General features: G+C 39.5%; 1 protein-coding gene across 7 annotated transcripts in view; it reads right to left on the bottom strand.

Annotated features, from left to right (window-relative positions):
- The window catches only part of CDK8 (cyclin dependent kinase 8), an 87,984-nt gene that overhangs the window by 40,266 nt on the left and 20,895 nt on the right, over positions 1 to 26,823 (bottom strand). For 5 of the 7 annotated variants that reach the window (XR_014227489.1, XR_014227490.1, XM_082304862.1 and 2 more), the window contains exons 2-4: positions 18,744 to 18,819; positions 6,998 to 7,108; positions 3,744 to 3,884 (exon numbers count right to left, since the gene is read on the bottom strand). Coding sequence is in view for 4 of the 7 variants with exons in the window: in XM_082304862.1 (XP_082160988.1) it covers positions 3,744 to 3,884; positions 6,998 to 7,108; positions 18,744 to 18,819 (328 nt within the window). In the remaining 3 variants the exon portion in view is untranslated. Of the gene's footprint in view, positions 1 to 3,743; positions 3,885 to 6,997; positions 7,109 to 18,743; positions 18,820 to 26,823 lie in introns of those variants that run through there. The other 2 variants (XM_082304865.1, XM_082304866.1) reach the window with 2 other exon arrangements.

Below are 26,823 nucleotides of genomic sequence, written 5' to 3'. Positions count from 1 at the left end.
TTTTAAGCATTGCTGCACCACGTGAGCGCTTTAAATAGTTTCAGTGCAAAATCTATTATTAATTTGATATTTTGTTAATATATTATTAATTTAAATTGCAGACTAATCTTACTGTCACCACACAAAACCAGCGAAGCAGTGCTCATCTCTTAGCTGAGACTGAATCCTGACTGTGTGGACAGGCCTACAACACACTAATATCAAATAAAGATGTACTTTTAAATGTTAATAGGCACAGCATATAAATTGCCGTACCATGCAAAGGGACCTCTATTTTGAGCCCATTACTTGAAGAAATCTTCCAAGCACACTGCTAAGTCCATCCTCTCTTTCCTCATGCTATTGAGGAAGCAGATTGATGAAAATAGATATATGGCCAGTCTTTTGCTTATGCTTATTTTTAGAGTGGAATAAGCACTTTGAGTACAGGAAGAAGTCCAATAGCTGGATTTCACAAAGTGGAAAAAAATACTAGGAAAAAGAAGTCAGCAAAATGCAGTATGTTTCAAGCATGCTTGATAACTAAATTCAAAATATTATTAAAACTATAATTGATGCACTTTGTGGTAATTACATGAAGTGTTCTTATTTCCTTCCTGCTACAGTCAGAGCATGAATAAACAATCTGCTTTCAATTGCTCTCAGTCATGAAATTAAAAAAAGCCAAAGAATATGCAAGTCAAATAAGAAATTTTAAAAGAACTGACATTTATTTGTTGAAAAATTTTACTGGTATGTTTCAAAGGCTTATGGAAAAGCTAACTACTCAAGCAGGGCACTATTCAAAGATAACAAATATAATCAACATCTCCCTTGCTCTGATGGAAATGGTGAATTGGCTTTCATGTAACCAGTGAAAGAAAAAAAAAAAAAACCCAAAACAAAAAACCAGCAGAGTTAACTATTTACATAGTTAAGTTATTGCTAAGATTTGTATGCATTTCCTTTGTAAACAGAAACCAACACTAGAAAAAATACAAGAGACAATTACTGTCTTCCTACAGTTTTTACTGTTTCATACAGAATATACTCACTTTATACAAATCTTACATGAATTAAGATTCCTCAATTTCACCATTATAAAGACAAATTTCAGTCTAAGTTTGTGTGGTTTGAATAGCCATTAAGTTTTACTCCCTGGTTTGTGGATGCTAGCAAGAAAGGAGTTACTTCATGCTGTATTTTGTTTCTGAAAAACTCCAAAACATTACCTGCCTAAAAGCTAACTTCATTAAGACATCTTAAAAAAAAAAAAAGAAAAACCAAAACCCAGAAAATTGCACTTAGATGGAAAACAATTACTTTCCCAAGGGATGAGCTTTCTCAGCCTTTAAAAAAATCCTTATCCTACAAGAGAGATGTAGCCAAGAAAAGATTTTTCTGCCAAAGTACTATATTCTTTAGCTTTCTACCACCCCCAAGCACCATCACTTATAATAGCTAGTATATGAAATGAAAGCAAGCATGTTACTTAAGCAACTCTGTATCTGTACACATCTAAATCTAGGGAAACATAAAACATTTAGAAACTGCAGCAACACCTATAATTTTACAGGCACAGTAGGAGAAACATAATAAATCTGTCCAGCCATCCAATCAGGAGTTAAAATTGATGATTCAACACCGATATTCCTGAGGGCTAATACTACAGGTATGCTGGAACAGAAACCCACATCTAAGAACGAGAATTAACATCAGTTATTTTGCTTTGGATCAGAATACACATGCTGTTGAAGTCCCAACTGGCAAGCTTGACTTTGCACCAATATGCCTCTGTCTTGCCAAGACAGAACACTAGGTAGAATCCCTTCTGTTACTCAGGCTATTCCCAGGGACCCTGATAAAAGAAAGTAAGTATCTGACAGATTCAATTCTGTCTTTTCTCCTGCATGAAACACATGCCTTCTAAATTCAGCTCAAACTGAACGGTTTCAAAACGACAAACCCAAAGGTTTCCATGGACAAGGCAGCACACGCAGCCCCTGCACAGCTTTTATAGGATTCTCACCAACACGGCTTGACAAGGTTCCAGTGGGAAGACCTCTCAGACTCTGCCTCAAGCTTTTGGTCTCTTCCTCAGATTATCAAAAGATAGCCAATTGTGATGGTGGTTTTTCTGCTGGAAGAAAACTTCATGCTGGACTGAGACCACCAACTCATTTCACATAGGTCAGAAAATGAGATGGTAATAGTTTTTCACCAACTTAAACTGTATTTGAGCTACAGACCTAGATGTGAAAGGCTCTGTAATAAATTACCAATCTCCTGAGCCATCCAGTTAACAACATGCATGGTTTTCTTTTTAAACTCAATCATGCTTAAGTTCATAAGTTTTCTGAAACTGTAAAAAGTAAAACATCAGAAAAATTTAGATTCTTGATGACAGGTCATTTGTTTTCTGTATGCCTCTTAAAAGTATACTGAAGAGTACTACTGCAGGCAGAACATTAGAGTAAGACATTACATTTGGTTTAAAACAAAGTGTGTCTAAGTAGTAACATGCACTACATATTTCTACATAATGTTTTGCTCCACCATTTCATGAGTCATGACAAAGCCACCACAATCTTTTCGACTTTTTCCCTCAGTGCTGCATCTTTTGTTCCATTTCTAAAACCAGGAGCAAATTAGAAACAATATCCATACAATTATTTTAATGAAGCAAAGCTTACTTGTATTTCAGTTCTGAAAATGTTATTTATCAAAGACAAATCTTTTCCCATCAGTTTAAACAGAGACTGGCACTCTGTAAAAGCATTTATTGGGCATGGAAATAGAAGACAAATAACTAGTCATTGACTATACTTCCAGGAACACTATTAAAGCTATTTCAAAGACAAAAAGTGACTCTGGAAGAGTAAGAAGGAAGGCAAACTTATTGCACCAAGCATAGAATAGCACTGGTAATACTGACTCATGGGAATGAAAGGTCAAACTAATGACACTCTCATGCACTAATGCAATTTCACTAATTAGAAGCATTATATATAGACTTTGATAGCATTTTTATCAATTTACTTCTAAGAAGAAGAGCTACAGACAACTGGGTCAGGAAAACTATCCAATTTTAAGACGACAGAACCAGGTGAGCCAGCTATGGGCATATTTCAGAGGCAAATAGATAAGAATTGGTGAGATTCACCAATTTAGAACATTTAATAGAATTTGCTGGTTAAGAAACACTAACTCAGGTTCAAAATGTTTTGCTTATATTGTAGTTTGGATAAACGTTAGTTTATTTGCAGAAGTCTTCAAAAGTTGGCATGGCTCTATTTCTGATAGATTATAAATATTAGGAGAAGATAATGGCCTTCAAAAGTTACCTTCGTAAGTAAAACTGATAATTTTAGGGAGTTTTTATTTTTTCAGCAGTTCTTACAGCCAATCGTCCTATCCCCCACCTACACACATGCCGTATTTAGTTATCTTGCCTGCAGTGATACTACCAGAGGCATTTTCTGTACCTTAACATGCCTGTTATTTAAAGGAACACTTTTAAAAATAAAAATCAAAAAAAGAAAACAGCCATCTGATATACTTTGCCGTCATAAGCATATCAGATCATAGCCAGCTTTTAAAATTTGCTCTACTAATCAAGGCTCCCTGACTGCAATATAAAAATATATATTTATTAGTACATGCCCTTAGCACAAAGGTTTTTGTTTCCCAGCAATTTTTCATAAAAAACAATCCTTGCCCTCAGTCATCAACCCAGTGCTAAAACCCATTGTGGATCCACTTACCAAATCCCTGTGTAACACCCAGTTAGCATGCAGGTAGTGAATACCATCTAGGATCTGATATAACAGTGACTTCACCATTCCCCGAGGTAACTGAACAGGTTTCTTGTTTGCTTTAGAAGCCCTGTGAAACTTGATTATATGCTGTAAAGGGGAAAAAGAAATCAAAATAAAGAAGTGTAATGTTTTGAGATTGCCAGCAATTCCTTACACAGACTTCTTAGGTTTTTTTTCAACCTTTCATCATTCATTTTCAAAACTAGAAACGTGTACGTTAAGTATTAGAAAATTTATACTATATAAGGTAAAGTGATCACTGTTCCAAGGAAATATCTCAAAAATTAAATCAGTTGTTGCTGTGGTTTAACCCTGGCAGGCAGCTAAGCCCCACACAACCACTCGCTCCCTGTCCCACAGTAGGATGAGGAATACAAAACCAATACAACTGGTAAAGCAAATTCCCATGCAGATCACTGATCTTTAACAGTTTGGAGGTTTTGGGGGTATTTTTGTTTGGGGGTTCTTTTTGTTAAGATAGGCCGATACCTTGTATATCACAGCACAGAATTAAAAGTGCATCACCTAACTCCTATATTATTTTACTCTAGGTTTTCTCCTATAGCAATAACGACACTGGAATATTCAACACCTAACGCCAGACAGAAATTCTTGCAAACTGTATTGGTAGTTTCAAATGTTTAAATTAGAAGCCCAGATTTATTCCTTCTTTATTTACTAAAAGCACAGCACTCTCAAAACAGAAGCTGTTGACAGAGCAAAGCTATAAATCTGTCCATCTGAAAGTCAGCTACCAAGCCAGACACGGAAAAAACCTTTAACAATTTGAAGTGTATACACAGGCAACGACATCTAGCAACAATGAGGAGTCCCAAAAGGATATGTTCTCTTAGCATTCGAGTGCCAGGTGCCACTAACTTCAATAGCATAAGGCGTGCCACAGTCATGGTAACCATTTCCATGTTTGTCTCCTTTTGAGAGAGAGGTAATTTCTAGAACAAACTTTTTCATGCATCCACACTTCTTTTCTGTAATGGCTCACACTTGTGTGATCATCAAAACAGCCCTGATCTTGTCCATCCAAAACCTGGCACCAAACTTCTATCACGTGTTCTTCCTACATTCCTGAGCTTTCATATTCCAGGTGCCAATTAGGTACCCAACTACTCAAACCCCTTTGGGAAATTGCCTTTCCTCTCTTGCTGCAGCCCAGCTCCATACAGCTTGCCCTCCTTTGCTTCAGGCGTCGAGCTTGGCTTTCCTGGGAGGAAAAGGCACATCCATGCTCTGCCAAAGGCAAAAATGGAGCTGCACGGAGGAAAGAAACATTGATGAAAAAGTGACAGTCCCTGCCCAGTCAGCCAAGCACCATGTGCACGAGCATCCCTAAGCCTGAGCCACAAGTTTCGCCTCCTCTCACCTCCCACTTCCACTGACTCCAAAGCAAATGTTAATTTTTCATGCAGTGGCCAGAGAGAAGTGAATCTTCAGAGACAGACAGAAAGACAGATGGCTTCTCCTGGACCTTTTTTGTTCCTGCTCTAATATACTCTGTGCCCTTTTCCCAGCCTTGTTTGAGACCTGCTGCGCTAGATGTGCTCAGAGGTGGAGGACATGGTCCATAGCCGGCCCTCTGGGGCATGGAGACAGCCCAGTCACTGCAGCTAGGTCTCTTGCATCCAGATACAGTGAACAACCAGGAGCTGGTACAGCTGGGGAGTTCTGGAGTTTATACAGGTATGTGCATGTAAACATAAAGGTCAAAATTGAGGGTCGTTCCTAAGTTATTGATATTCAAACCAGTGTTTTGTTAACAGAGGTGCTTCTGCAGTGATTTTAGTTAAGTGTGAAGTAATGCAGAAATGTATAAATACAAACAAGGACAGGTCACTACTAGTCACAATCCTCCAAGCAAATACAAAGCCTTGCAGCACATTTTGAAACAAAAAACCTCACACATTCCTAAACTTCTGCAGCTTAGCATATCATAAATATGGTGGAGCAGTGAAAAAAGGAATGGGCAAAAGCTTTACTGCATTTCCTCAAGATTGTTTGTTTTGTATGTCAGCCTTAAGAATGCCTCAACATTTCAGCTGTTTGGTAATTTTTTTGCCTTAATTTTATTTTGGCAATGAAATCTCAACACCAACTCCTGGAACTTCCAAGACCTTGAACTGGGAGAATATATCTTCGATTCAGCTTAGCTGAAGGAAAACTGACACACTAGTTCTTAGGCAAATACTACTGAATTATTCCCAACCACTAGGAACCCTATTTTCAAAAGAAATTAGTTTTAATTTGGTTTGTACATCTTAGCTGTCTGTCAAAACTACATGCAGAGGAAAAAACCAACTCATGATTCATACTACAGAAGTCTTACATGAACACATACATCAAAATTTCCATCTCATTCCAAATTGCCTCTGTTGTACCCTTTGATATGAATCTTCTTAATATCTTAAGGTTAGTATTACAATACTTTTTCCATTGAGAGCAATGCTCAAAATGTATTTCAGATAGAATTCGTGGCAAACACATACCTTTCTTCAGGGAATTCAAGCTTTGGGTTCTTTACAATGCTACTTTAATTTTTTTTTTTTAAATCATTCCAAATGGATGTTAAGGTTACAAATACTAAGTTAACAGAGGAAAAAGAGTATATATCTTAAAACAAATTTACTTTGCCTTCAATGTGTCTATATTTTAAAGCTGTATCTTGTAATTAGGAATAAACAGCCTTCCTCCCAAATATATGAAATTTCAGCAGATGAGTAAAAAGCTCTTCCCACTGAAACATATGAATTAAATTTCAATTATATGCAGTGGCATTACTCTCACTTCACGTATTCATGGATGACATGCAATGTAACTAAAACTCCAAACTGTCCTATTCGGCCAGTAAGTCTGTCATTTTTCAAAAGGAATCCACCTGCATAATCAATTACTTTTTCCTGCACCCTACTTTAGCTGTAATGGAGGGTTATATCTGCATTTATTTAACTAGATTTCTAGCTACTGAGAGCTGAATGCAGATTTTTATCTTCTTAAAGAGGTCACAGATAAACTGTGTAGCGTGCTTACCCAACATTTTCCACTGCTTTTCCTTTAGTACTGAAAATGCTTCCAACAAACACGGGGCAAAAGGCTATACTGTTTTTAAACCGATGTGTCTTCCCTGACCTTGTCCCTTTTCTGCAACTAAAACTCTAAGCCTGGTACCTACAAGCAATTCACCTTACCCAGAGGTCATGCTCAGCGTAGTCAAAGAGAAGCCACACTTTCCTGTCAGCATGAGAAAGAAACACCTTTTGCAGAGAAATGACATTTGGATGCTTGAGCTCCCGCAGCAACTGCAAAATAAAGAAAGTCCACAAGAGTTATATCCACACATCCAAAGCTGTGAAAGGGCTGGAAAGATGAATACTTTATAGTCTTTGCTACATATTCTACAATACAAACAAGAAAAGTTGAAATCTGCAAGTCATGGAAAACAGCACATATTTTTTTAATGAAAGAACCAGTCATTAGTTTGAAACCAAAGCTGAAAGCAGGTCATAACCCCCTTAGGGCATTCACTTCCTATTCATTTCCTAAAAGTTGAAGTCTATGTAAGGCTCGCTATTATCCAGGATCAAGAAGACTCTGCAAACAGCCAGCTGTGGCATCTGCCCTTTCCCATAGGCTGTAATCTTTGATAGAGCCATTTGGGGTTTCCAATTTTCTCCTGACTCCCAATTACCTGAAAACCCTGCATTTTGGTGGCAGCCATTCAGGGCGGAATGGAATGACTCATTTCGAGCCTGTCAATGCAGTCAGCTAAATGAAGATGTGGTTTGTAAGATGGAGTCAGCTGATCTACAAGGTCACCACCACCTACAGAAGGTCCGACTCCCTCCCACAACATCTATTACACCAGTTATGTCACTCACAGAAGCCATCCACGAAATAGCTCCCAGTTCAGGAGAAAACTAACCCAGACACACAAAGGCGTTAATTTTCTGCTGAGTTCCTGAGCTGAAATGACTCACAGCGCTAACAGCAGACCCAGCACTAGCGAAGGGACACAGCTAGGAGCAAGAACTTCTTTCAGCAGCAGTGAGCCATTAAACCAGCTCAGCTGCTTTAGCAACCATAGCTTTAATCACCGCCAAAAGGAAAACATAGCACAAAAACTGAATGCAGACAGCATCAGTCTATTTGAGCTCTACTGGTCATGTTACAATTATACTGTACTCACACAACTGCTAAGAAAGAAACAAAAACTTTATCTAAGCAAACTCTTGTCAAGCGTGGCTACCCAAGACTAGATGAACTCTTGCCAGCTCAGTCTGACAGAAAGGATGACATTTTTAATAAAAGGAATGGTTATGTTTTTTAAAAAAAAAAGCCAAGGACAATCTGAACTATTTGAATATAGAATAGAAAATTAACATTTTATTTCTGAGATTGAATCTATTTTCAATAAAACATAATTTTCCCACTATGTAGCAGAGGAAAGAAGAAAATTCATTCCTTTCTACTGATACCTTTGTCATGTGGTAACATTTTGGCTGCTACTGAGAAAGTAAATTGGGAGTGGATATCTGCATACGTTTGTTTCCTTATTTTCTGTTTCATTTGAGACAGATTCCTATCCCTACTCACTGACCAGAGTCTTCAGTGTGGCATTTCTTGAGCAAGAGGACCTAGCCTACAGAGCTTTTATCTCAAGTATGAGATCAAGAGGGAGACAGAAGGTTGAGAAGACAATGCAACATTACAAATCAATGCAGAAGGTAGTAGTTTCAGCATGTTAAACCTCTTAATCTTAAAATTTGTCAAAGCATAACATAGAGGAATTTTAAGGCAGGATCTGCAAGACGTGTGGAATTCTGTAAATGCCTATAATTCCCACAAAGCATAAGATCAGCATGGGGAAAACCAAGAAATGCTTATTTGCAATTTTTTATCAGTTACAGGTGGGGACCATCTCTGGTAGGTTGACCCCAGCCAGCAGCTAAGCCCCACACAGCCACTTGCTCACCCCCTTTGGTCAGATGGGAGAAGAAGAGCAAAAAAAAGCAAGAATATTTGTGGGCGAGGACAAGACTTTAATAAGTGAAGGCAAGAGGAATTAGAAGAAAAAAAAAAAAACCAAAAACAACACAAGTAATGCAAAGGCAATCACTCGCCACTTCCCACAAGCAGACCGATGCCCAGCCAGTCTCCAAGCAAAGGCCACCTCCCCAAAGGGAAGAGGGGCAGAGTGGGAAAGAGAGAAAGCCTGGACACTGTACAAGCACTGCTCAGCAATAGCCAAAACGCCAGTAGGTTATCAACACTGCTTTAGTCGCAAATCCAAAATACAACACCATGTGGGCTGCTATGGAGAAGACTAACTGCATCCCAGCCAGAGCCAGTACAGCATCAAAGACCATCAGTGGGAGTCAGCCTCTTCGTTGTAAATGAGGTTATAGGGTTTAAGGATACGTTGTGCCAGTCCTTATAGTGAAGGACTTTTTGTTGAATCAATATAAATTCACAGCTTAAATTTATGCTAAACATTTTGATGAATTAACTGTACCCAGGAGATTGCATGGCAGTTCATCAACTATGTGTCCATACCAAAATTTTACCAGCTTTCCTCTGGCCAGATGACACACGTGTACCAGACAACAGACTATTCCTTGATGAAAGACGCAGATACTAGTCAGGGCTCTAGAAAGTAATATCATTTTCCCCTTCAGTGCCTTCCTGTCCCATTTTAAGTCCGTTCTACTCCTTATTCCCCAGGTAGCAGCTATCACCCACTTTAAAAACCCAACCTCTTCACATCAAATGTGATCCACCTTGGAGGACACACAGAGAACCCATCACCAAAGCTGGTCCAGAACATGACGCAAAGATGAGAAACTTCAAGTAATGCAGCAGAAGGGTTCCCTGTCTGTATAGCAAGGCAACACGGACATAATTCTCCTTTGTTTGTGCTACGGGTAGTCAATCCTGCGGACTTTGAGATTCACAGCATTCCTCCTGGTCTGCTGGATGACAGGCTGCTGCTCTTTCCCATTTCCAAATCCTGCCAGTAGCAAGGTACAAGTCTTGAGCATGCATTCCCTGCAGGCACACACAAAGTTGTGCCCACACACAATACAGACATGACCAGCCACACAGGTATCAGAGGCAGAACAGCATCATCTTTGCAGGCATCCACATAAAACTTAACAACACAACTGGCCTGGATCCCATTTCTCCACTCTGGCTCATCAGGCTTAAAGTCCACACACACGCACACATATTTGCAGGTCCCTCAGACACCTTACATCTGTTCAGAATCCGAGCCCAGTCACCGTGCCCTTTCATCCAGGTTCCAGCTCCGATGTCGGGTCTCTCCAGATTTCAGTCTCCTCCTGCTTGCTGGTTCTGCATGCTTGAAGTTCACTAGCAGATCACACACACAAACACTCACACAGCTCCTCCTGGTACCTCATCTCCTTCCCTTTGCTACCTTTTATCCTTCCTCTAAACACCCCACAGTAAGTTTTAAACAGTCCCAGCAGCCCCCTCAAATACCCAATAAAACCTCTATCCTCCTATAAGATCCATAGCAGTCTGCTTTCCCTTCTCATCTGTTGTAAAGACCTGGTTGAATCTCTTCAAGGATACACCCGAGAGGTTCCTTTTGCAGCCCATCACCAGTGTTTTAAGAGTTCTGGCCTTTGTTACTGTCACTGATAGAGCTGTTATGGTTTGTGCATCTGTGTGTTCAGTTTATCATTCTTGCTGTTTTTTGCATTTGCCTTTTGTGCTGAATAGCCATTAACTACATATTATTTCACTCTGCTTAAAACTGATGGGTTTGGTCAAAGCTAGACAGCCACAAGCACCCCAGTGAACAGGATGGCTAATATATATCAGCCAAACCATCAGAATAAGGAAATGATTGCTGCAGTGGTGACAGACAATCCCTGAATCACTGTCTTGGAAAGGCTGAAACGCTCCAGGACAGTGATAATGCAGAGCAACAAATGCAAACGCTGTCTGAAGGACAGAAAGAGCTCGTGCAGATGATAACACATCACATGGGCTGTAAACAGCATTTCCAGCAACCTCACTCTCCATGAACCAGGCCTCTCTAGCCCATATGCCACATGCCTTTCCTAGCAGATGACCTGCCTCATGTCCAGCAGCTGACAGAGTTCACTGAAGACAAAGCAGACTGCAAGAAACACGGTTTGACTATCAATACGATTCCTGGTAATGATAAAGGCCATTTTTTGGCCTAGTGACTGATATCTAATTGCTTCTGTCTATCCTAGTTCAGTTCTATAGAACACAAAGAGAAAGCAGACAAAAACTATCCATTTGGGTCTCAGTAAATTACCTTCATTTCATTTGCATATCACATGATGATTCAAATCCATTTCTACAACCAGAAAGGTTTCCTTTAAATTAGTTGGTCTGGGTGCCCCTTATAAAGAAGGAAGACCCAACTGACCTTCAAAGAAATAGAAATCAGCAGATGATGAAGATGCTGACACATCTGGTTTGAGTTGAGTGTTACAACCCCATGTTGTCCCTGGCTGGTCTTGCCCTTGCTTTCATAAATGTTGTTCAAGACACAGCAAGGGAAACAGCATCCCTACGTGCAAGTCCTGGGCTCACACTAAGGTTCCTCCATCTTCCTCTTCAAATGCAGAAATACTCATTCCACAGCCATGACACAGCTGGGGGACAGTAAATGAAAGTGTCCTAACGATGCATAAAATTGTTAAATTGCTTCATGAACAAGGACAAAGTGGGGTAAGACAGGACGTTACTAAATAATCAACAGCAGCATTAAGGCAGCCTGGCAAACTGCTGCATGACTAAGGCAAATCTTTTCTTGCACAGGGACACTAACAATAATTACCTTTCACATCAAAAATGAGCTGAACTCAGCACAAGTCTTGACGAACACGATCTCCTTCCTCCGGTGATATTCCCACATTTCCCGTACAGCTCTCCACCACTACAGGCACTTCTCGTGAGCCAATACACTGCACTCTTTGCCTAAGTGAGGATTTCTAGCTTTACTGCAAATGTCATTCCACCCCCACTCTTGATGCTCGCTACTATATGTGGTCTGCAGGGAATGTAACCTGTTAAGTGTTGCAATACTACCATGCTTACTTCTATGAGCAGAGACTCATTTGCTAGAGCAATTGGCCAGGTGACCTGGCCCAGAAGCAGTTTCTCTGAACTCTCTCAGGACATTAGCTAGTTTAGAAAAGGCAACTCATTGCTCTCACTGCCTTCCTATGAGTGCTATACAACATGTTTTTCCCAAAGCTTAGGACAGTCAGAAAGCTGGCTAGACACAAAGCCGTAGGCAGCATCAAGCAAAACATTCACTTAAGCAAAAATCACTACTGTGTCATCTTGCTAGTCCGATGGCGTAAATTCAAAATCTAGTCATCGTCTCATGCTTCAAAAAGGCTCACATCAGTTCCACGAAGTGATAGAGCAACACACAAATCATATATTAATAGCCATGCCATGGCCTTAAGATGGAAAATGGGCAAATAGGGACTTGGAACAGAAAGACTGCAGTTGATGGAGAAAAAGGTGATTCTCAGACCAGAAGACAACTGACAAAGATTTACTCATCCTGTAAGAAATAAGATACCAGTGGAACCACTGCTACAACAGAGGAGTATAGGCAGTAGGTGAGACATTACCTGAAACACTACGTGCAGTTCTGGCCAATTCAGGGAAGACTAATTCCAGCTGCAACAGGGAAAAGAAAGCCCAAGCCTACACCCAGGGGAAGGGAGAGCCTACTACCCAACGGGAAACCAGCAAGCCAAGCCAAAAACCTTAAAGCCTGCCAAAACAAAGCCAGAGAAAGAAAGTATCTCTCTCTTTAAAATGAAAGCAGGAGAGAAGAGCTATTCTAACTAACTGACAATATTATCATAACTACAAATGGGTATGAACTAGCCATGATTAATTTTGGCTTAAAGGCTGAATAATGTTTATAGAGTCATTACTAGAATGACACTCAGGAACTGCCTTCAGAGATTTTTCTTTTCCTTACAAGTTTAATTTGTTGTTTGCTAAATTTTTGAAGGTGCACTTGGTTTGTCTGCAAGAGCCAGAGCAGAATATGAGTCTATATTCATAAAATAAATTTAAAAAAAAAAAAAATTTCAAATCACTATTCTTAGTCTCGTATCAAAAACTGGAGCTCTACTCAAGTACTTTAAACTTGTTATTTAAACTAAAACCCAAATTTTATTACACAAGGTCTTAAATCCCAAGTCAGCTTAGCTGCCATCCAGTAGGTTCAAGTTCTGTTTGTTTCAATGTAAATATGATTTTACAGTTTTATATTCTCATGAGTCAGATATTCCACAGTACTAAAAAAGAACAAAATACCTGCTGAAAGTACATGCTGTTTTCCTTTCAAGTGTTCAAATGAAGGCTTACAAAGGCAGTGTAACAGAAAAAGTTATAATACTGCTCACTCTATGAATTTATTATGAAGCTGACAATACATTTTTGAAGCTCCAGTTCTTCAGACATACAACCATGTAAAATTGTTGCGTTATTTTATTCTTTTAGTTTTATTTTTAAAGTCCTAAATGTTTCAAAAAAAAAAAAGCAGCCTGACAACACAAAATGTCAAGAGAAAAAAAGAAATGCACATTTCTGTTCTTAACTTCTGTGGTTTCTGAAACAAATGAGTCTTACGTGATCACACATACAACTTGATATTTATTGGTACCTCTTATGTCCAAAGTATTAGAAGGGGTGTTATTAAAGGTTCTCAGAAATTAAGGAAGTGGACAAGAATCCAGATGAGACAGACACCAGATGTTAAGTTTGGTCAAATTCTGCTGTTCCCAGAAAACATTATGATTCCTAAGGATTCCAATTTCTAACATTTAATCAGTATCTTTGTCCTACTTTCACAGAACTAAAAATAATACTACCCTCCCTTTATACAAAACCTCTCAAGAATACTGTTTGTAGCCCTGTAACATAGCTCAATAAAGTAGTCAACAGTCACAACTTACATTTTATATACCATACTACTACTAATTAAAGCATTTGAGAGTCTTGCCAAAGAGGGTCAAATCAAACATTTGTCTTCCTCAATACCTTGCTGCCTTTCACCACATGGAAAGATTGCTAAGAAACCATTACTTCTGACATGAGGATTGTACTCATCTAAATGATTTCTGTGTTTGGGTCTTGTGGGAAACTGCTTTCACTGTTAGTGTGAAAGGGACACAGCAGCCCCCATAACCTGAGAAACCTGCACCCAAATATTGGTCCTTATCACATAGCTGGTACAGGATCTCTTCCAAGCAGCTCACTGGGACAGTCATTTGTTTGTTACCAGGGGAACATGTTGAAGAGGGTGAATCCTGGAGTCACCCAGTTTCAGCGCCTGCCTCATGGGGTCCCTCCAGCTGCTGCATGATGCCTCAGGGTCCTTGGTCACCCTCAGACCGGCTCTGAAAGAGCCCTTAAGCTCTTCTTCCATTGCCTCCACCGGCAGATGGGAAAGAGGCCTGATAACCATGTAACAACATGTTCTTGTCACCCAGGACATGGAAGCCCCAGTGTGCGAGGACCACCACTGCACCTCTACAGCAGCCCCCTCCGCCAAGGTCAACTCAGCTAAGACCACCAGTCAATGGCAGCTCCCTTCTCACCTGCCCCGGGCACAGCCCGGCTGCTCTAGCTCCACCACCTTCCAGCCCAGAAGCTGAAAGCCAGGGTGGCGGAGCAGTTGCAGAGGTGAGCAAGACTGCTGCAGAGGCCTTCCCTTTCAGGTGAGGGCAACAGTCATCAGCTAGCTCTCTGCTTACTCCCACACTGCCCAGGTACCCTGTGCCTGCTCCCTGCAAACTCGGCCAAGTTCCTGACAGAAGGAGAGTTGTACTGGGCCCTGAGCCTCCTGCCTGGGAGACAAAAATCAATACTCCCCTTTCTTTTGTTAATGCTCAGACATGTGAACATTAGGGTACAAGTCTGCATTATGCCCAAACCACCCCCGCAGGTTCCTACCACTTCCCATGAGCCACGTTAAGCAACAGTGGGACCAAAGGATGGTTCAACTCAGCTTGCTCACACAACAAAAAAACAAAACTGTTCATTTTCCCTTTGGTGAAGATGAACTTCCTCATCCTACAGCTACACTATCACTAGATCCAACACAGAGGACATCACCTTTTATCATGACAGCCTGCATTTGTTATAATAGGAGAACCCCAGGAATTCCCAAATGCCGCCAAGGCAGACCTAAAGAGTGGAAATGATCAGAGAAGCCAACTACTTATTGTTCTGTAGTTTTCTGTCCCAGCTCCGGCAGACTCAAAGCTGTTCTAACTTGTACAAGCTGGCTATGGTGCTTGAAGGACACCACACAGACAGGAGACAGCCAGAGCACAGCATCGTCCACCCCAGCTCTGCTTTGTCCCATTCAGCATTTCCATCCAACTTCCTCTTCAGAGCCAAGTCACAAACTAATGCTATCGTATAAAAATACTACGTGGTGTTTTTACATGCAAACAAGCTTTTCAGGGATATTTCTGTCAACCAAACCAGACACCAAAAAAACAAAGCTACAGGGAAGTCCTGCAAGAAGCAAGAAAAAACAAAACAAAAACAACCAACCACCCAAGCAACTTCTCACTAGCCAAATGAAGCACAGGCAAGTGAACTACTTGCAAACCTGCTAGAACTGAATGAAAAACGCTAATCAACATTAGACTAAAAAGTTGAAAAACATCAGAAAGTCACTTGATTACTTTAAAACTTAAGACTCTTGTACAGGAAACTGCCCAACTCAAAATCCTGAAGGTCTATTTGAAGCCTGGGTAACTACTCCAGCTTCTTACAGCCTTGAATTCTCCTGCTTTGTGAACTGTGAAATAGCATTTGCTGCACTATTCCAGGTGGATAGGCTTTAACGACTTTCTTCCTTGTGATTAAAATCAGATCATGAGGAATCTAGTGTTTGGGCTTGTATGTTGTGTATATTTTTATGCAAATCACCTCACCATTCTATCCTTCTGCTCTCCCATCTAACACAAATTCATCTCTTGGTATGATGAGCGTGTGGTTTTTAGTGCCTGCTTAAATCCTCAGAAGTGGAAGTGCAGATCACAAAAAAGATACCCGGAATCCCAGGCAGCATGCACATCTGCAGAGAACAAGAGATGAGCAGCCAAACGTTCGGTTAAGGCTCTGGAAGAGGCAGGATTCACAAATGCTTACCCTGGTGGATGAATGGGGGAAAGATAAGGAAGAATATAACACTACAACTATCTTGATGTTAAAGATACTGATTCAATTAGCATGATTAGCACAATAGCTGTTAATTCTACTAGTTAAACAGTTGGTTTACATAAAATCATTGGAAAAAAAAAAAACTCTCACTTCAACAGAGTAAGAGACTAGCTAGGTTCTTGAACATTAGGTCAAAGTTCTCATGCTGCAGGAAGTACTGAAACGTAGAAGGTCTTTCATATAGGTTGAGCTTATCCTATGACCAAGTCAGCCGTTTCAACGCAGGTCTCTGACCTAGTTCAAGCCTTACCATGTAACTGACATATTTCAATAATTATTTTATTTTTCTGAAGATCTGACACTGTTCTTCAGCTCAGCTGTCTGCAACAAATAGACATCTTAGAAGAGTAGACTATGGGCATTTTTAAACGTATCGGTTTTAGACTACTGAGTAACTTAAGTCAGTCATCATAAACAAGACAAAAGCCATAGTAAAGTTATAAAAACACAGGAGAGTTTCACCGGGATTTGTATCAAACTGCACTCTTCCCAGATAGTCACAGAGTAAAATATAGAAGCTTCAACTCTCCAGAGAAACTGAAATAGATACATCTTCTATGCAAACTAACATCCTAGTTCCTCTTAATACCACCATGCTCATAAAATGTGTTAATTGGGGTAGTCCAGAACACATTGTAACAAAGTCTGCGATTCAGCCTTGACTTTTTAAGTATGATAACAAATAATTTTATTAATTAGATGTACGGATGACATTTTAGGGTACAACGCTGCTGATTAACTCAGTAGCATTTTCATATATACATCACATATACTCACATAATCAATATAAATAGTATGGATATTACCCTCAGTTTGGTCCATCTCCATATGAGGTTCCTTTTTTCCTTTTACAATATTAATCGATAGAAGTGGGGGGATCTATTTAACAGAATTTAAATTAGCAACGTATTTTGGGGAAAAAATTCTCCTGTTAACTCCAAACAGCAACATCAAAAGAACGGTAAGGAAAAGAGATTCAAACCCTAGAAGTCCATGGTGAATTATTAATTCAACTGCAGGAAAATTCAACCACTATCAGCAGTTGCAAGCCTCGAAGCATAACCAGAAGCAAAGTCAACAACAGCTCAAGAAATGCTGCTTCAGGTTACTCTTTCTACCCCTACTCGTGCTTTTGGGCTCCACTCCCCTCTTTGCTCAATGCCTGCTTTCTTGGCATCTTTGGTGTCTTCAGTGCGCTCCCCTCCCTGCCCCACCAACCCTCTCCCACGCGGGTCCTGCGTTGCGCTGCTGTTCTCTGCAAAGGGCGCAGGCCACAGCAGCTCAGAGCAAGGAGAAAGCCTCCCTGCTTCTTGCTCCTCTTCCATCACTACCAGGGACCCTGCTGCTCAAGAAGAAGGACTACACAATGCTCCTCAAGTCATCCAATGAGGCCAAATCCTTCCCAACTTTCAGCCAAGTTAGTGGTTCTCTTAATAGACAGGAACTGAGTTAGGGTCATATGCAGAGCAGACACCTCCCTAACACCAGCCAAGCTTCTCTTGCCAAATTCAAGCAGAACAAACTCTTCAAAACTGTTTAGGTAAATCACTGCAAAAAGACGAACAAAAAATTTTCCCAAAACCCTCTGATATGGTAGCTGACACTTCCCAAAGGCATTCTGCCTCAGGGAGTCAGAGTATTTGGAAAATTTCTGCCAAAACGTTTGAAATAAGCAAAATTTAAGACCCTGTTTTCAGCTCCTTTAGTTCAGTGTGGTTGTCTACAATGGCAGGGAGGCTCAGCTGTCATCAAGGGACAGAAAGAGCTTCTCCTGAAGAATATTCTTTGCGCTTCATTTTTTTCACCTCACAAGGACTAACGTGTTTCAAATCACAAAGCCAACCAGGAGTTGACAAAGTAGGAAAGCCTGGTACTCACTTCAATCAATAAAAATGAAATTAGGGTAGGTATAGTTTTACACTCTTGAGGAATATGGACTGAAAAGAAAGCATTTGTTTCCCGCCATACACACATAAGTTACATGCACTTCCTTTTAGTAAGCAATTGCAGTTGAAACGCTTCAAGAAAAATAAACCCAAGCAGCAGTATAACACAAGAACATACAACAGTTAAACCTCATATACTATCGGTTTTGCCAGTATTTCTTTGGAAGCTTGTCACAAACCATAACCAGACCACATTATTCACCAGTTTCTAACAACATGGAATATACAAATATAAACCTGAATAACCTAAGAAAATGTTTTAATAATATTCATGGGTGTTTTACAGCCTCCGAGGCAACAACAATGCCAGTTTAGTTTGAAGTATTCACTTAAATAGAAGCTATCATGTTTTAATCATTATGAGCCAATAAGAACTAATCTCTTTCGGAAAATAACTGAAGGACTAATGCAAAAGTCAGATCAAATACATAATTTAAGCCACTGACTCTAATCATGTTTTTAAGCTGCTTCATTTAAAGTTAATCTGCCCCGAGGCAGGTAGTAAATTCTAACTTTAAAACACTGTCATTTTCAGACAGCAAACATAACAGGTGCACAAAATCTTCCGTGACATTTGTACTTACTTTATACCTCCATGATAAAAATATAGCACCCATAGTAGAATAACATGATTCAGCAAACAAAACCCAGCATGCACTCAAATCAATACTTTTAATAAGTCCGTTTGCTAGTAGAAAGAACTAATGTTACTTACTGCTATTTCTCTGCATGCAGACATAGAAATTCCAGTACCTTCTATTTGCTTTAAAGCATAATCTTTATCATCTTTCCTGTGAAAGAAGAAAAGAAGTTTTTTTAAAAATTGCACCATGAATTCAAAGTGAGCTCTTCACCACCATTCAGAGGACAGTTTCTAATTAATACAAATTCTGCATCTTATTTTCTTTTGATTCTTTACTAGTTTAATGTCTGGACACCCAGCTAAACCGTAAGCTAACCACACCACCTTGATAAAGCTAAAATATAAATTTGCTCTCGCTACATAAATAGGGATTTTTTTAAATTTTTTTTTTTAAATGCAATGATCGACATTTCTTCCATTCCTTCATTCTCTTATTAAGAAGAACACAAAGCAAACATCTAGTACATACTATAAATAAGTCTATATATCTCCCATAAATGTATTACTCTGGGACATAGCAAATCTTCCCCATATTTAATGAATTCTTGAGTAGCCCAGAAGCAACATCACAGTAACATCTTATCTTTTCTTTCCTCTAGGTCACAAAAGGCGTCCTAAAATTATGTTCCTACCAAACTAATAAAACTACCAAGATTAATAAAAAAACCACAAGGTATCTGTGGAATCTGAAGAATCCAGAGAAACATTTGTTTAGCTTTAAACATGTATAACATTTAAAACCATGCCCTGTACTTTAACCAGTATGTACCTTACAGTCATTTATTTAAAATGCAAGCCTATTAGTAACTACAGCTACCAAAAGCAAAATAAAGAAGAGATACACTGCAGCAAAAGAAGACTTTGAACTCTTGCCCATCTTCAGCCTCAAAGAGCTCACATTTTTAAGAGATGAAGTGCTTGTCCTTCCCACTTGTGGGCTGGCATCCACAGCACTCCTGGGGGACATGGCACTTAACAGTATTGCCTTCAATATTTGGAGTGCACGCATAGCCCCAAATCTCCAGGTTACATAAGAATCCTTATTAATTTTTAATGAATCCAGCTTTCACAGCTGTGAAGAGCCACCCTGAAAAAAACTGCAACTCAAACATCCTAAAGGCAAATAAAACAAAACTGTAGTTAAGCATTTAAAACGTACACGCTTGTTTTCTCCACCTTGCACTAAATATCTGCAAGGCTTTGAATTGCTGTATTCCTACCTGAAACACACACTTTCCCCTATTCATCACTACCTTTTTAATCCATCAAATTATCAGGTCCTGTCCAAGAGATTTTTCATGGGGTTCAAAGACAACCCACTGTTAGCAATACCCTTTCAAAACAGAGAAGAGAGAAAAAGTGGGAGATTAATGGACAAAATCTGAGCACAGTTAAGGAGGAGGAAGAATGAAACAGTGAGTGGGAGAGAGCAGATTTCAGTAAGAGGGCAATTACATGGATTGGGCAAGATAAAAGAGGGGAAAAGATACAGGATCTGACACAAACAGGAAAAAAAAGAGTAGGTAGGACAACGACAGAAGGCATTAAAAAGCTTCCATATAACAAAAACATAAAACTTCCTTGTCTGGAAGACAAAGAGCCAAGCACAAATTCATACATGGCCAAAACAAGGTGGGAATAGGGAACATTAGGAATATCCTAATCTAATAGGATATTAATCTAATCTAATATCCTAATCCTAATAGGAAAACAAGTTGCATGAAGCCCGAAAACAAGAAACCATTATGGTATTAAGCACGTAATTAAACTGTACAACTCATGATGATAGAATATTATAGGGATCAAAAGTATAAATGGATTTCAAAAGTACACAAATTTATGGTGGATAGAGGTGTTATGGACCACTCCATGAGCAGCTACTGAAGATAACCCCAATCTGCTTTCCAGCACAGATATTTCCTATGCTGCTGATAGCAAAACATACAGGGGAATTTTCTCAGCTAAAAATCATTTTACCCTCTATCTGCCTTAGCTCGCAATAGGTCACGGCCATTACTGGATACAAATATGAAGCAAAATGGATTGGACTAGAGGTTATTCTCATTGCCCCTTGTCCTCATCTACTTATTTTTTGAGGTGTTTGGAGAGATCCTTATTTCATGAGAAGTGCTACCACACAACTGCTACTGTTACAAGCATTACCACCAACAGAATACGGAGCAAAATGGGTCAGACTGAAGGTTATTCTCATTGCCCTGTTGTTTATCTGCTTAGATTTCAAGGTATCGGAAGGAGAGCTCAGCATAATGAGAAGTGCTACCATACAACTGGTATTATTACAAGCATTTCTGGTAGCACTGTCTACAGTGAAGCCTGCCATACATTTAAGATTGTGCTACTATTTTTAATTGATCAAATTTTTGCCAAATTAAGTCTGGACTAAAATTTTCCATACCAGATGGCAGACTTTCTCTTGAAATTTTTAGAAAAAAATACTTCAGCTCTTTCCCAGAACAAAACTGGAAGAACACACTTTCAGTTGTGTACGTTAACTCTTTTACAATCATTGCTTTAATGCTGAAATTTGACAGGGGGGGTTTAAGAACATACCATTTGGTCTCCTCAATACAATGGATGAAATAAGAAGTCTCTGAAAATTAATCTTCTCACATTAAAAGGCAGTTAAAGAACCGAGATCCAGAGATCCCATGCCCAACCTTGCTCTGCCCTTACAGCAGCCCCGGGCTGTGGGGAATTAACCGCTCGCTCGTTTGCTCTGCCCGGGTGCTGCATGCAGGAACCGAGAGCGAGCGGCCTCCACTCTGTCCTTAACCTACCCAAGCAGTTTAGAGGAAATGTAAGCATGGCAAAAAGAAGGAAAATAATTTACAATCTAGGGAAAAAGCACATTTCTAGCACTACTCTTCCCCAGAACCTGAAAAAATAACCAAACACTTCGAAGACTTCAATTCTCTGAACTGTGCACACACAGTTGAGATACAAAGTAATAAATCAATTCCTAACCTTCTCTAATATCTGTTCTACACTAAGGCAGGTAACCTGCTATGGTTACCCACTACACCATGAGTACCAGCTATTCCATTAAAAGTAGTAAGAAAATCCTACTTCGACCATTGAGCCAAGCTAGATTTTCTTGAAAAAACTTACTGTAATTCCTTGGGAGCCAAGGGAACTGGAGGAATAGTTTTTAAAGGGAGTGAAAGGGTTTTTAAACCCTTAATAAACCCTTAACAGTTTTTAAAGGGAATTTACAAAACGGTCACGAAGCCAAATGAAAGGTCAGAGTGACCAAGCTTATTCACACAACTTCCAAAAATATTTTGCCCATAGCTTGTTTACATTATAACACATGCCAAAGGGACTCCGCATGGGTTTGGATATGGGCAATTTCCTTCTCTGAAGATAAAGAGATATTCAATGACAAGACAGGAAAAAGCAAAAAATAAGAAAAAAGATGAAAGAAATCTGTTTATAAACATCTTGCAGAGCTAACTAATCAACAGCATTGGCTACTTAGCAGCTTGCATTTTAAGGGTACAGTCAGACTCAAAGCATAATTCAACTAAATTTATCCTTCTAACAGAGAGGTCCCGTTGGGAAAACCTGTCCACTTTCTCTGCTGCCTGGGAATGAGATGTTAAGCAACTTCAGCAGCTCCTCCACCTACCAGCAGGCTTCAAAAAGCTGGTCAATCTGCAAGCTTATTTTCATACTAATATATTCATACTTTCCTGCACGTAAGTAGGTTGGCATCTTCAACACAGTAATACTCCCCACTAGTAACAGGCAGTTGTGAGAGCGATAAGAGAACTCACTTTACACACGGCTGCTGGAAATAGCAGTGTTTATTGTAGTCACACACAAACTACACAACCTTGTGTAAAAATGTCATTTCCTCAGAGGGACAACATTAACATCAGAGGCATAAACTTGAAAAAAATGGGTAGCTGCAACATCACTTCCAGTGGACTTTAATGACAAGAACATATACACCTGCAACATCACCGTAAAAGAGCATAACTGCCTAGTTTTGTTCTTACAGCTTGAATAAACTAAAACCAAAACCGCCACCTTTCAGAGAATTAAGCTAGTATTATAATGCTGTTTCCAATTTTTTTTTTTTTTAAGTTCTACTGAATTTGGAAGTACAACGGCACCATAAGAAACATTCAGTCTATTGGGGGGTGGGGGATCAAAAAATAGTAGGAACGGATGCTTGCTGAATGTGAGCATGCTGCAAAGCTTTAGTGCTAAAATGCCTGGTATTTTTACCCTTTATTTAGAAGGATACTTCAAGCATAAATATGTTCAGCAAGTGGGAGAAAATACCCTACACATAGGGAAAAATGAGACCTATTACCTAAAAGACAGTTTAAAAAAAAAAAATCAGTTCTAGTGCTATTTCATCTCACACATCGTATATTTTGTAGAAATGTATTGGCACAACATTATAATATATCCTTTATTCAGATCACTAGGTCAGTTTAAAATTCAACTGAGTAATAAAAACAGCAGAATGAAGTACTGAAGCCTTAAAATCAGTGGTCATTATTCCAAATTTACATTACCATTACAAAAAGATCTCAAATTCAAAATTAACTGGTCACAATTTAGGAATAGTTTTATCTTTAAAAAATAAGGAAATGTAAAACTTGAGTGCAGTTAAACAGCTGAGGGGAATAGGCTTTACTGTCTTACAACTACCCCGGGGAACCGTACATGTAGTATCTATTCTGCAGAAAACTTTAAGGAACCTGTTAATTCTTTATGGTTCTTATTCTTTAAAGAATACAAAAATTAAAAGATAAGCCTACCAATAAAACACATGGGTTTTTTTAATTTTACCCTTGAGAACCCCACTATCATCAACAGTAATAAAGTAACATCCTGAGTAAGTACAACTGTCCCACTATTGCTAGAGTGATTCAGGCTCAGCAGTACCAACTCAAAATTCTCTGAATGCATTAAATACAGGATTTTGATTTTACTAGCAAAAAACGCATTTGTACTATAGATCACCTTAAGCTTTGAACAACTCACCTCAATGAACGCTGAGTAACTCCAACCCCTCAACTGTATGAACAATAGCACATCTTCACTATTAACAGCAAAATACAGGCAGGAGCTTTCATACATGCTGGGGAGCCAGGTAAGGCAAAATACACCAAATGCTCTATTACCTACCAGAATTTCAGAAAACTAAATGCATGTATCAGAGGTTTTACTATAGTTTATTTCTAAGTATTAGAACAGTGTTCAAAATCAAAGATTAAATTTAAAATACAAATGAAGAGAAAGATAACATGGAGTTAAACTGTGGTACTCGAGTTAGTTTTCTTTATCCTTCCTCCTCTAAGTGATTTACTGAAATTGAACATAGCAAATATATGGACTTACTCCACATGCAGACTGGGGACGGAAGGAAGAACTTCGCAAAGCACTGGCTATATGTTAGAGTGAGAAAATAAAACACTTACAAGAGCAAATTATAACATTTAAGAGACTTATTTGGAATTTTCACTTTGTGGCATCATACCCTGCCTCCTCCCCGAAGTCATAGCAATATTGGTTCTTGATTTTAAAAATATTAAAATCAGCCTGGTACATACACAACATTCAACGAAGTCTATAGGAAGAAGTAGTAATTCAGTTCTTTGGAAGTATACGAATACACAAATTCAATATTTGAAGCTGAAAGATTTTATACATTTATACTAAATGCCAAAAGAACTGCTGTATACACAGCAAACAAATACACAGCAAAACAATACATAATCTTCTAGAAAGCATGGAAAGACGAGAGCAGACTGGTATCCATTCAAACGATGAAGAACAGAATTACCCTTTTTCCTCTTTCAACATCACACTTATGGCACCAAATAGTCTTGCCAGAATAAGATATTTATACTAGGCATTCTATTTATTTCTTGCATTTTATAGCTATTAACTACGAACCCAGAAAATGGGTGTAGTGGAGAACAAAGTGACAAAGGACACAAAAGAGGCTGAGGTTCTCAATGCCTTCTTGGCATGGGTCTTCACATCACAGTCCACTTGCACGACTACCACATTGCCAAGGCTAGTGGCGCAGTCCTGGTGAAAGGAAGTAGAGGAAAACCAAATTCGGGACGACTTCAACAAACTGGACACACGCACAGGTCCATGTGACCAGGTGGGCTGCATTCAAGGGTGCTTAACGGAGCTGGGAAATGTCATTGCAAAGCCACTTTATCATCTGCGAAAGGTCATGATGATCATGGCAGGTTCCTGATGATTAGAAAAGGGCAAATATCAGGACCCTCATCGCAAAGGGCAAAAAGATTCAATGATATTATAGGCCAATCAGCCTAACCTCAAACCTTGAAAAGGTTATGCAGCAAACCCTCCTGGGAAGCTATTTTCAGGCCCGTGAAGGAAAAGAAATGACTGGGAACAGCTGGCAAGCATTTTCCAAGGATGAGTTGTGCCTTATCAACCTGATTGTCCTATACAATGGGAGGACTAGCTCTATGGACAATAGAAAAGCACTGGATGTTACCTTGACCCTAGCAAAGCTTGTAACATGATCTCATAGTATACTCATAGCCAAATTAGACAGAGAGCTTGGCCAGCTGAACTACAGCACAGATGAAAAATCGATTGGACTGCCAGACTTAATTGGTTGTAATCAAAGGTACAAATCCAACAGGCTGCCAGTTACCAGTGCATCCCTCGGGGGCAGATACTGGGGCTGATATGACATCTTCATTAACAAATGGACAATGGTATGGAAGGCGTCCTCAACAAATCCACAGACGACACTAAATTGGGGACAGTGGTTGATGCATTGAGGCACTAAGCCGCCATTTGGACAGACCTCAACAGACAGGAAAAATGGGCAGACAAGAACCTCAGAAAGCGCAAAGACGAGTGCAAAGACCTGTCTCTAGTTTGGAATAACCCCACGCAACGACACTGCCAAGTGGGTCAAAAGCAGCTTTACAGAGCAAGACCTGGGGGCCCTGGTGGACAAGCTGCACATGATACAGCAATGTGCCCCTATGGCAAAGGCAGCCAACCAAATCCTGGGCTGTATTAGCAAGAGTGTACCCAGCAGGCGGAAAGAGGTGATTATTCCCCTATATTCAGCACTATGAAACTACATCTGGGACCTCCATATTCAGTTTTAGGCTTTCCAGGACAAGACAGACACTGACACGCTGAGCAAGTCCAGCAGAGCAGCAGGAGTCTGAAGTACATGGCACATAAGGAAAGGCTCGGAGAGCCAGGTTTGTTCAGCCTGCAGAGAAGGCTAAGGAGGGAACCTATCGCTGCCTTCAGCTAGCTAATGGTGGGGTACAGGGAAGGAGCCAGACTCTTCTTGGAGGTGCCCAGCAAACTGATGAGAGGCAGCAGTCAAATGGCAAAAAGAGAAATTCCAATTAGATATCATGAAGAAAAAAACGTGGGTAGTCAAAAAGCAGAAGAGATTTGCTAGAATTCTTCATGGCCAGACGTATTTAAAACTCAGCTGGATAGGAACCTGAGCAGCCTAAGCTAATTTCAAAGTTGGTCGTAGAGGTCGAGCCAGGTGCCTTCTAGAGAGCCCTTTCAACCTAAAGTATTCTATGTGGGATCATGAGATAAGAGTACTACTTTGTTGAGGATTCATCTGAGACTATAAGTAGTTTCACAGCTGTGCAGTACATTTATTATGCATTTTCAAGACACACAGCTAATTCGTAATACTGGTTTCCAAGTCTGACAACATTTCCAAAACTTTGCTAGAAAAGAGAGCTATTCTGGATGCACATGTACATAACTTTGAGGACCATTTACTGCAGAGAGATTTAAAACTTCTCACCTTTTCAATATAATTTAGATTAGTGCGAGGACACAACTTTGAATTTCATCTCTTATTGGAAGAGTGAACTTTCTTAATTCAATATTTAGAGTTTGTTCTAGTATTTACAATGTGTGCAATGGTAATTGCCTCTTAAAAAAGGAAGTCATTCTATGGCTTGGTGTAAAACTAAAGCAATGCACAGATGTTGCTACTTGCAAACATGCTAAAAAAGAAACCCAAAAGTTATTTTTTTTGTAAAAAAATAATCCTTCAGAATTATATTTGTACTTAATAGTATAAATAGTGGTATCTGAACCTCCAAATCTTAATAAAGCCTGCAGATGA

The sequence above is a fragment of the Platalea leucorodia genome (assembly GCF_965183815.1).
Source record: "Platalea leucorodia genome assembly, chromosome: 2".
NCBI classification, from domain to species: Eukaryota; Metazoa; Chordata; class Aves; order Pelecaniformes; family Threskiornithidae; genus Platalea; species Platalea leucorodia.
The sequence above is the reverse complement of the archived record's forward strand: the minus strand, read 5'-3'. Positions and strand labels throughout refer to the sequence as shown.